The sequence below is a fragment of the Thunnus thynnus genome, chromosome 15 (assembly GCF_963924715.1).
Source record: "Thunnus thynnus chromosome 15, fThuThy2.1, whole genome shotgun sequence".
Classification (NCBI taxonomy): domain Eukaryota; kingdom Metazoa; phylum Chordata; class Actinopteri; order Scombriformes; family Scombridae; genus Thunnus; species Thunnus thynnus.
Genome location: NC_089531.1, coordinates 7,814,281 through 7,825,221, shown reverse-complemented (window position 1 = coordinate 7,825,221; position 10,941 = coordinate 7,814,281). Strand labels below are relative to the sequence as shown.

Here is a 10,941-nt window from a genome sequence, read left to right as displayed (position 1 = left end):
CAGTTTCTACTGGATCAACCATCACTACCACTACTGTTTGTGTCCACTCCATCATTATCCGCTGGGTAATGATATCCAGTGTCTGGCTGCAGGACACTGGGGATACTAATATTACACCAGTTTGTTTTCGTCACGGTGTCTCCGTCTGTCTGTCTGCCTTGTGTTTGTCTTTTTTTTTTTTTTTGCTCATGTTTGTATCTGACCTCACTTTTCGTCTCTCGCTGTCTCCATCACTATCTCACCAACATTAGCTGGCAGTTTTAAAGCATTTTTACATCACTGTCATAACAACCACACGCATTCATGTCCACTGGCGTCTTTTTGCTTACACGACTAATTTTGAGCTCAAATAACACAAAAACACAATGAAATATAAGTTTTTTTTTTACAAGATCTTGTACACAAATAAAGTGTCTCCATTCATACATTAGAAAACATCAGTTGTCAGTACATGTTGTTTCACTCTTGCTCTGTTTCTTTCTCCTTTTGTGTTTCTCTGCTCCGTGTCTGCCGGATTTATTGTAGTTCTTCCTCGGAAACCAGGTAAAGTGACTGCCGCTGCTGCGATCAGATGTGTGAAATCTGCTTCCTAGTTCACTGCCAACGGAGAGCCCTTCATTCCCCGCTTTCACATACTTACCCAAAAAAAGTATTTTGTTGAAATATTCAACACTGAATGAGGATTTTTAAAAAAAAACTGAAAAGAAGGCGGCGGTGCTCCGTTGTGGCTTTGCAACGTGTAAGCAGGTTTCACCATCCACTTGTGTTCCTGCTGTGATATGTTGGGTGTTGAGAGTGACAAATTGCACAATGTGAAGCAGGCGACATTGACATGGCTGAAGTGGTGATTAGTGGTTAGGTGATATATACTGTGCTTTGGACTGAAGCTGGGAAAGAAATCAAGCTGCTTGGAGAGAAATTCAGAAAAAATTCCTTCTGCGCTGGTGTTGCTTTGGAGTTCTGCTTTGCTGGGCGGCTCAAACAACTGAGATTTCTGAAAACTTTTTAAATAAAAATGGAAGTGATTTTCTCTAAATCTTGATGCTGAAATGTAGTGGGCTGGGTGAACTGGGCTGAGAATCAGCGGACTGACTCTCTGTAGTTCTGTTAGTGCATGGTTTTCCTGTCGTTGCATGGAGTAGAAGAGATCGTGTGTTTAGATTGGGTAGATGAGGCTGCTTGGTGTGATGGCTTAAAACGCAATCAATGTATCGACTTTATATTTTACTCACTGATTTTCTCTTCCTCTGTCTGATTCCTTCATTCTCTTTTCTCTCTCTTCTGTTCACTTATCTCTTTTCTCCTCATTTCTCTTTGTCCTTTTCCTCCCTCTTCTCCTTTTTTTTTTTTTCCCAATATCTCCTCAGTTCGGAGACTCTCAGCAGCTGCGTTTGGTGAGAATTTTGCGCAGCACGGTGATGGTGAGAGTCGGAGGCGGTTGGATGGCTCTGGATGAGTTCCTGGTCAAAAATGATCCGTGCAGAGGTGAGTGATTGGATCTCTTTCTCTCTCTCTCTCAAACACAAGTACAGATTCACAAACACACACACACACACACAAAATCACACCTTCTGTCTCCTCGTCTCTCTTTCTTTCACATGAATTTATTAGAGCCCGACCGATACCTTTTTCTTTTTCTCTTTTTTTTTTTTTTTTTGTACAAATAAGGGATATTTGAGCCTCAAAAATCAGATAAAGATGTATTGGCCAATCTTAAATAAGGATCCCTTGAGTTTGTTTATGAGTTACTAAGAGGGACGTTTTACGAGTGAAAAATAGAATAAACACTAGAAATAATAACAGCAAATTGTAAACACTAAAGGTTGTGTGTGATGGAGACAGGCCTGTATTACAGAATAAACATTAAATGTCACCAATGTGTTAGTTTATCCTTCATGTAACTGTACTCTGATCACTGCAAATATTCCTTTGGCCTTCAAATTCATACACACAGATACCAATAAATCTACAATAAGCTCAAATTTGATGCTGTGCACCAGTAGCTGCTGGTTGATGCCACATGACCACAACATCCGGGGTTCGATTCCAGCAGCAGAACTTTGTCCGTATCATCAGTAAAGTTTTTCAGCTATTCATGTGTGTTAGGAGTCAGCTGGCTCGCCCTGAGAAGGACTCTAATACTCTACAGGCTCAAAAATGAGCAGCTTTCATTGGAATGAATGAGGCGCCATCTTTAATCTCTTGATAATATCAGTCGGGCTCTAACGCTTATGCAAACACACCCTCTTTACAAAAGCAAACACACCTCCGAAGGTGCTTCCTGCACCGAGCATCAATGACTGACGACACACAGATCAACGAAGGACACTGAAGAATAAACACAGCAGCAAAACCAACCGAGTTTGTCCAGTTGTTTGTCAGCAGGTGAAGCAGGAAAATGCTGCACCGTCTCACCTCTCTCTCCAGCGTTACCTTCCAGTGACGTCCACAGTCGGTGTCTTTTGTTTGCGCTCTCCGGAGCGGTATTTCTCTCTCCCATCTCTCTTCCCCCCGAACCTCTCTGTTCCCTCCGAGCTCGTCCTCTTGTCGATCCTGAAGGGTCTCATCATCTTCTTGTCTTTCGATTCTTCGACTTGTCACATGTTTTATTTCTGTATAATAGTCACAGTCTCTTGGGTCTCTGTCCTGTCTTATAATTTTTCATTCTCTTTTTGAATAAAACAGTAGTATTGCATGGTGCATGGTCCTCAGTTCTCTCCCTCTCCCTTCTCCTCTTTCTCTCTCCCTCTCTTTTTCTCTTTCCCCAGTGCAACATCCAGGACTTAAGATTCTCCGCTCCGATTCGAGTAGCTCCATCTCATCTCGTATAGGTTGGGTTTCTCCTCTATCTCTTATGCTTTCTCTCTCTCCTAATAGCCTGTCATCTGTTTCTCCTGGACTCTCTTCTTCTTCTATTGATTTCTTCTCTTTCCTCCTCTGCCTCTCTGTTGCTATTTTTCTCTCCCGTTATCTTCATCTTTCCCCTCCACTTCTTCTCTTCTTCTCTGGTTTGGTGCGTTGGTTTGGCCTTGTTGCTGTGCCTTGCTGACTGTGATCACCTGACTAACGTTATGTCTCCCCACTGTTCTGCTCTTCCTCTCTCCTGACCTCCCTCCCCCTCCCCCCTGGCTGTCGCCGCTCACGCAAGCTCTGAAAACCTGACCTGTTCACATGTTTCAGGGGTCACTAACACTCGTCCGGACCCCCCCCCCTGCTCAGCTGTGTGTGTGTGTGTGTCTTTGAGTGTGTCAACAGTTGTGTTATTAAAGGACTAATTTTGATATATTTGTTTAAGCAGTCTGAACAGACTGTGTGTGTTTTTTTTGGGTGTGTCTATGAAGATATATCTTGTGTGTGTTTCTCTTTATATGTGTGTGTGAGACTCCTTTCATTCCTCCATGAGCATGCAGTTATTTCACATTGTCTCTTGTGTCTCTTAGTGACAGTCACTCCTGGCTATTTCTGCTGCCGAGGTATCTACACTTCCTCTCTGTCTCTCACTCCATTCCTCCATCTCTTTTCACGCCCCCATTTTCATCCAGCTGTCTGTCTCCATCTCCATCTTAAACCACAGCTGTCCTCTTGTGTGTCTATATACGTGTGTGTACTGTTTATAACTGTGGTCAGGTCTGTGTGTATAGGCATTGATGTCAGTCTCGTCTGTGTGTCACACGTTTGCGTCATGCTTTCCTCACTCACAAAACAAAAGCAGGACTTGGCCAAACCCTGGTCTTAAGATTTTATTTCATTCTATTTTTTAAGGACTTTTTTAAAAAAAATTATGAATTCATGATGTCCAAATTTTACAAGGTGAGTTTATTTTTTAAAAAAAACAAAAAAAACAGATGGAGATGCTCAGCAGAAACTAAAAAAAGGAGAAAATGCGCATGGCTTTGAAAAATGTCGTTATGTTTTCACGTCACAATGAACACGGCCAACAGATGTATCTTCTTTTTTTCGTTAGTTCTCTTGTTTGAGCGCAAATAGAAAGAATTAGTGTCTAAGACCTGGGCGTGGCCAGCCTGGGTTTCTAATAACGCTGGCTTCCAACGCGGCTCCTTTTTAAATGTGATGGCTGGTTGGTGGGAGACACAATTACAGGGTGCACCTGGCTGGCTGGCATTGAGGGGCGACGTAATTGCAGGGTGCACCCGTTTAATTGACTGGCCTTGCTGTTGGGTTGCTAGGGACGATGGCCGTGAGGCTAGGAGTTGCATTGCTGCTACAACTAGCTGTAGCCCTCCTCTCCTCCCTCTTTATCTTTTTTAAAAAATATTTTTTACACTCCCATGTTTCATTCTTTTTTCATTCTATTTCTCTTCCATTTCTATTTTCTCTTTCTTCTCTCATTTTTTTTTTGTATATTTTTGTTCTCTTCCGAGCCATTCTGTTATCCTCAGTTTCTTCTCTTCTCTCTTTGTGGCTGGCTTCTCCAGGCTTGTTGTTGTCTGCTGGGGCTGCTGCACTACTTTTTGTCAGAGAATGCTGCTGAGTGTCTTTTGAAGAAGGGAGAAACCCTGAATCTCTGGGCTCTCTCCCGCTAAGCATAAACCAGGCATGACCCCCACTTATACTGTATATATACACACATTCTGTGTATACACAGCAGAGCTGAGATGCTCCTTCGCAGCAAGAAGTGAAAATGAATTCAAACGGGAGGGCTTGTTGAAAAAAAAAACAAGAGAAGAGAGGCTGTGCTTTAGCTCCCACCACCCTCAGATGTTCTCAAGCAAATACGCAATGAAAGTGTGTGTGGCACTCAGTTAAGTGTCATTTCTCACAAAACTGGAGACACTTGTCGCTGCTTTAAGACATAATTTTGTCATCGCACATCTCTCAGCTGTGAAACTCTCTCCAGAGCAGAAAATGTTTTCTCTGGCCAGAAACAAGAAAAATATACAAAGGAGGTTGGTTGATGAATTTGTCTGCGGCGATGACAGTGTGTCTCCAAAAAGTTGCTGACTTTCGTTGCGTATCAAATAAATTTATTTCCTCCTACCTTTTGCACTCAGTCCAAACGCACTCACTCACCTCTCCCCTTTAAAAACGACTCAACCAAAGTGCACTTATGACTTCCTGGACCCCCAAAACCCCAACCCCAACCCTCTCCCCTCCCCCTACCCCCCTCCCTCCCCTCCAAACATCCCGCTCTGCTCACGCGCCTCAAATGAAACAAGCACGGACTCTGATGTCTGCAGCCAAGGAAGCACTGACTCTCTCCCTCACTGTGCTCGCTCCCTCTGCCGCCCCCTGCTGGAGGAAAACTATGAGCCAACACAAACAAACAAACTCATTTTTTTTTTCCTCCTCCTTTCTGTCCCTCTATCCAGCTCGTGGTCGCACCAACCTGGAGCTGAGGGAGAAGTTCATCCTTCCCGAAGGAGCGTCTCAGGGTCTGGCCGCCTTCCGCTCCCGGGGCCGACGATCCAAGCCGGGTTCCCGCAACGCCTCGCCCACCCGCTCCTCCTCCTCAGCCTCGCACAGCGGCGCCTCTCTCCCCTCTGTCCCCTCCACCCCTGCCACGCCTACAGCCTCAGCATCATCCAGGGTAAGAGCTGACATCAGTCTGATTAAGACTAATAAAGTCCACTTATTACACTGTATTAATGACAGAGGAGAACTGGTATTTATATTATCTATATTTCAGCTTTAGTTTTAAATTGGCCATGATTTTAATAGCAGGTATGTTCACACTTAGACACTGAGACACAACATGGTTTACTGTAACACTGACAGAAAACAAAATTGTGCTGATGACATAAATACTACAAGAAGAATTAAAGATCTCTTGAACATTTTCCCATCAATTTATCAAAAAGCATCATTCTGACGCATTAATGGGAAACTCAAACTTGTAGTATAGTTTGGTCTGTACTAAATCATAATGTAGATAAAACTTATAATTTATACATAATCCCACGCTACAGCAAACATTTTGTAAACTCAATAGAGATAAGATGGCGTTAACCTGATTAAACAGGACTTCAGTTTCAGAGCGTACATACATGTGCAGCTGCTCTCTGACAGTCTGAACACTCATCTGCTGTATGTTTGAGTTAGTAAAGTAAAACGGAAGAAACTTCAAGAAACCGACCACTTTGAGTCAGACGTCATGATGTTAGTGATGTTTTTCATTTGTCAGCACTGTTTGTCATCTGATGATTGTGTAAAAGCATTACTGTCACTGTTAAGTATGTGTGTGCGTGTGTGTGTGTGACAGATATTGATGACTCAGTGTGTGTTTGTGTGTTTTATGGGTTTATGTTCTGCATCAGTCGGTTGCTCATCCTCCTGTTGCTGTAGTTGTTGTTGTTGTTGTTGTCAAAAATCACTTCATCCTTAACTGTGAGATTTTTATTTGTTGTTCTTGTTTTTTCTTCCATCTTTTTTTCCCCCTTCGTTCCTGTCATTCAACTCCTGCTAACCTGGCTTCAAAAATATCCTTTCTGCATTGTTGGGTTCTCTGTTTATAAAAATAAAAAAAATAAAAAAACCATCCACTCTCACACAAAAATACACTGCGCTGCACTTCCTCGCTATCCAATCGCTCCCTCCATAACTCCCTCCCTCCTTTATTTGCTTCTCTCCCTTGCTGCTTTGCTCTCCTCCTCCTCCTCCTCCTCCTCCTCCTCCTTCCTCCGCCCTTCCTTCCTTCCTTCCTCGCTCCCTTCCCTTCCTCCCTTCAGTCCTCCCATACTCACTCGCGTGACTATGCCAAGCCCTGGCTGGCACACAGTAAAACTCCAACGCCAACCAAGTGCCACTGCTGCCCAGATCTCGGTCACAGCCACACCACTCCTGGGCACGAGGTAACACACTCACCCCTACCACCCACCTCCCCTGTCCCACCCAAACCCCACCCCCACTGAACGCGCTAATGCACTAACGCACACTCCCGGGTGCTGACATACCACCATGTAGAAAGTTATGTTTCTTCCTGCTTTCATGTTAAACCTTGAAACTTCAGTTTCAGTGGTTTTCATGTTTGAATGTTAGCTGAAAAATGACATCATCTCCTGAGGGAAAGTTTTCTACTTGAACTGTTTAATTTGAGAATAAACAGGATATGGTCAAGCAAAGAAACATGGTTGTTATTTGACAAAGACAACATATTATAAACAGCATATGACTGAAATTATTGATACTTATAAGAAAGCTTTGAATGGATACGAAAGTTAAATGTGAGAAAAGCTGTTAGAGCTGGAGTGTGGAACTAACGTCCATTACCGAACGAGTTCACACAACGCTGATCACCGCCAGGTAAATCTCTCTATATTTCGCAGGATACCGTAGTTTTTAAATCTGGTGTCTGTGGTGACTTTGCTATGCTGGCACACTAGTAGTGATGCATTTACATCAACTAACGGTGACTGGTTTGCGACTGTAGACTAGAGCAGGGACCAGCTCACATAAAAAGCGTCAGGGGACTGCAGCGATGACGTCAACAGTGTTTGTGTAATTACTCTCACTGCCAGAAGGTGGAGACAAAAGGTTTAAAGTACAGATCGCATTAAGTTTGACCTGCGAAAGATTTGACTTTTCAGATTTCAGTTTTTCAGATTTCGGTGTTCAGTGTAGTAAAATAGTAGTAAACTAATATGTTTGGGGTTTAGATCAGAGCAATATGATAATATTATATTATTAATATATTATTTATATCACCCCGAGCATTAGAAAATTGTTACAAGCATTTTTTTACTATTTTATAGAACAAACAATGAATTGAGAAAAACATCAGCGGATTACTTGAAACTAAACGAAACTAAACATTAGTTGCAGCCCTTTTTCAGTGCTTTACATCCTGTAGTTTGTTATAAATTAAACTATTCTAACATTTTTTAGTTTGTAGATGTGTCTTTTACAATGTCTTTGTTTGTATAATATTCATTTGTTGTTGAATATTTGTTTGTAGCTCTGTTTTTTGTCCATTGTCCATCTGTTGTGATGTGCTGAATGTTGTTGAGGAATAATATGATCCTGTAGTGTTACTAGCAGTGTGGATCTAACGTGATGCTCCTCAGTAACATTAGCTCAGCTCCAGCGTGGGTTTCCTCGGCTGACGTTTCCTGTGTGCTCCTGCAGGGGGCAGCGTCAGGGTCCAAACTGAAGAGGCCGACCTTCCACTCGAGCAGAGGCTCGCTGACCGGAGAGAACGGAGGAACGACGCACAGCGGCAAACGAACCGGTGAGACGGCGGTTACGCTTGTATTAAAGACACATTTATGCTCTTCAATGAAATCAGTCTTGTAGGAATTAAATGAAAAATCTTATTAGCAACTCTTTAAAAACTAGAACATATTGTGACTTACTACTCTCCTCCTCCATCCCTCCCGTCTTCCCGCCAGATCCGAAGCGAGGTGCGTCTACAGCCAGCGGTCCGACCAGCAGGGCCGGCAGCCGGGCGGGAAGCAGAGCCAGCAGTCGCCGCGGCAGCGACGCTTCAGACGCATCAGAGCTCCAGGACGCTCGCTCCGTCTGCTCTGACACTTCGGACACCCCGAGGCGACCCGGCAGCGGGGCCAAACCCTCCAAGATCCCCACTATCTCCAAGAAGGCCCCCAGCCCAAAGACCCCGGGGTCTGCGAAGAAATAAAAAACCAGCCAGTCAGAGAGAATGAGACCACAGAGAGACTGGAGCAGAACCGTTACTCCTCCGTTTCACAGAGGATGTTCTGCTATCGTCGGTCGTCTCGGATGTACCAGCTCTCCGATCTCAACATCCATCCATAGGGCTTGTGTAGAATTTGTGCACTATGATTGATATTTAACAGGGGAAAGGAGGAGATGGATAAGATAAGTGAATCTCCTTCTCACTCTTTCCTCTTTTTGTCATGAACGGACTGAAAACAAGAGGAGAATGATTCTGAGTCTGTGGGGTCGAAAACCGACTTTTCCCCTTTAAGAAGTGACCTCAGTTTGCCTTCCAGTCTCCTGCTTCTTCTTTCAAACGTTCCCCCTTCAGCGTGGAACCAAACACCAACCGACTTGACGTGATGCTGCCTTATTTTGTGTTACACACTTCTGTCCCGATCACAGACGGAGCAACAGAGAAAGACTTTAAACTGTTTTTTTACCACATTGACACACAAACACACACACATTTTAACAAAGAGGCGGGGTAAGGAGTGGGATCCACCACCACCACCACCACGACTACAAAAACAAAAAAAGCTCAAATGGCATTCAGGAAAAAAAAAAAAAAAAAAAAAAAGAATTGTGGGTTATTATTTTGGCTTGTGGGCCAGATGCCTCAACGATGAGTTAAAAAAGAAAATATGCAACGACTGCCATGTCGCTTCCCCATGGGCTGGTTGGCGAGAAAAAGAGTCACCTCAGCAGATCTCTGGAGGCAAAGACACCACATGTGGAGAGCTCAGGAGGCGGGAAACGCTGCCCCATACACACACACATACACACACATACAGACACACAAACACACAAACACCGGCTGAACTCAGACTCAGAGGATCGGTGGTGGTGACGGTGGCGGTCGTGGTGCTGCTGCAGCTGAGGGCAAACACTCACACAATCAAACACCGCAAAGCAGACTCCTCCCGACCGCTGGAACGTTAAGATCAGCCCTGTGTGTGCATTTCAGCAAAGGGCGGTGTGGTTTTGTCACATGCCGGCGTAACAATCCCGACACACACAAAAAAAAAAAATCACAAACTGGCAATAGAAAGGACTATTTTTATGGTGACACACTTAACTAACAGCACATTACTGACAATATACAACATGTGTAACCTAACCCGATGTTAATGACCGTGTTCACAGAGTTCGACAACCAGCATGCACTAATTGTCTCTTCCTCTGCAGTTCCACCTTAACGTCTACGGCTGCAGTTGCCCTTAGCAACCCAGCGGCACACACACACACACACACACACCCTCACACGCACACAAGGTGGTGTGTTATCGTGTGTCTTTTTTGTCACATGTTACAAGGAAATTATAGAGGTCATTGACTTGAGTCACTGTATGCAAAATTTTAATTTGCGAATGTCTTTTCTTTTTTTTTTTCTCGTTGTTTTCTGGTTTAATTTATAATCCAGTTGTACTTTTGTTAACTAGCTTGAGAGAAAAATCTATTTATTTTTCAGTTTCATGTCATATCACCATTCGCAGAGAGTGATTTAGTATTATGGTTAAAGAATTTGTGATTTTTTTGTACCAAGGAAATGTCTGCTCCACTCTTTTGACATTATTTGTGTGTAAAGTGTGTTTCTACTTCATTGTAACATTACATTATTCACTAGGTCGCTGATTCTCGTGGCAGCCTTGTTTTTTCGTTCTCTTTTTTGCTAATGACTACATTTCCCAGACCATGACCAAAGGGGTTTGCCCTTTATATGTAGAGAGAACTACAAATATGAATGACAGGGTACCTGGGCAGAGTGGACCAATGAGAGCAGATTTCCTCCTTCATGTCCCTCCCCAGTGTCTCTTCTTCTAGGCTTTTTTTCAAATGTCCCGTCGTCGGCGGGGCGGAGTTGTCTCTGTGTTATCTCAGTGTAAGAGATGAAGTTTATGAAAACCTAGTGAAATTACAGTAAGAAAGAAGACATCATAAGGTGATTTTTATTTATTTATTGTCTCTCTGAGGGGGGGGGCGGGGGAGGGGAAGGGGAGGGGGGGATTCGGGGTGCAGGAGACGAGTCCACCACCTTTTTGATGCTGTGCTACTCTCTGTGTGATGATGAGAACATGGAGGGAGGGAGGGGTGTTACTAGGAGTCAATTGTGTAAAAGTAAAACAAAAAACTAAAATTATAAACATTTTTTTGTTCTGTTTTTGTATTAAAAATATGCTTGCAGTAATACTGTCTCTTGCCATTGATTTGTTTGCTGCTGTGACTGTGTGTGAACGTATGTGTGCTGTATGTAGAAGATGGATATATCAGAGCTGAGAGTCAAATCATCATTGTTTTGATGCAAAAGTG

At 43.5% G+C, this 10,941-nt stretch overlaps 1 protein-coding gene across 20 annotated transcripts in view; it reads left to right on the top strand.

Moving 5' to 3' along the window:
• The window catches only part of LOC137198389 (microtubule-actin cross-linking factor 1-like), a 236,432-nt gene extending 225,613 nt beyond the window's left edge, over positions 1-10,819 (top strand). For 8 of the 20 annotated variants that reach the window (XM_067612193.1, XM_067612190.1, XM_067612196.1 and 5 more), the window contains 8 exons: positions 526-543; positions 1,368-1,485; positions 2,769-2,831; positions 3,441-3,473; positions 5,331-5,548; positions 6,687-6,809; positions 8,083-8,185; positions 8,346-10,819. In XM_067612193.1, the coding sequence (XP_067468294.1) occupies positions 526-543; positions 1,368-1,485; positions 2,769-2,831; positions 3,441-3,473; positions 5,331-5,548; positions 6,687-6,809; positions 8,083-8,185; positions 8,346-8,593 (924 nt within the window). In that variant the 3' untranslated portion in view covers positions 8,594-10,819. The remainder of the gene's footprint in view (positions 1-525; positions 544-1,367; positions 1,486-2,768; positions 2,832-3,440; positions 3,474-5,330; positions 5,549-6,686; positions 6,810-8,082; positions 8,186-8,345) is intronic. The other 12 variants (XM_067612207.1, XM_067612205.1, XM_067612197.1 and 9 more) reach the window with 7 other exon arrangements.
• Positions 10,820-10,941: the final 122 nt, after the last annotated feature.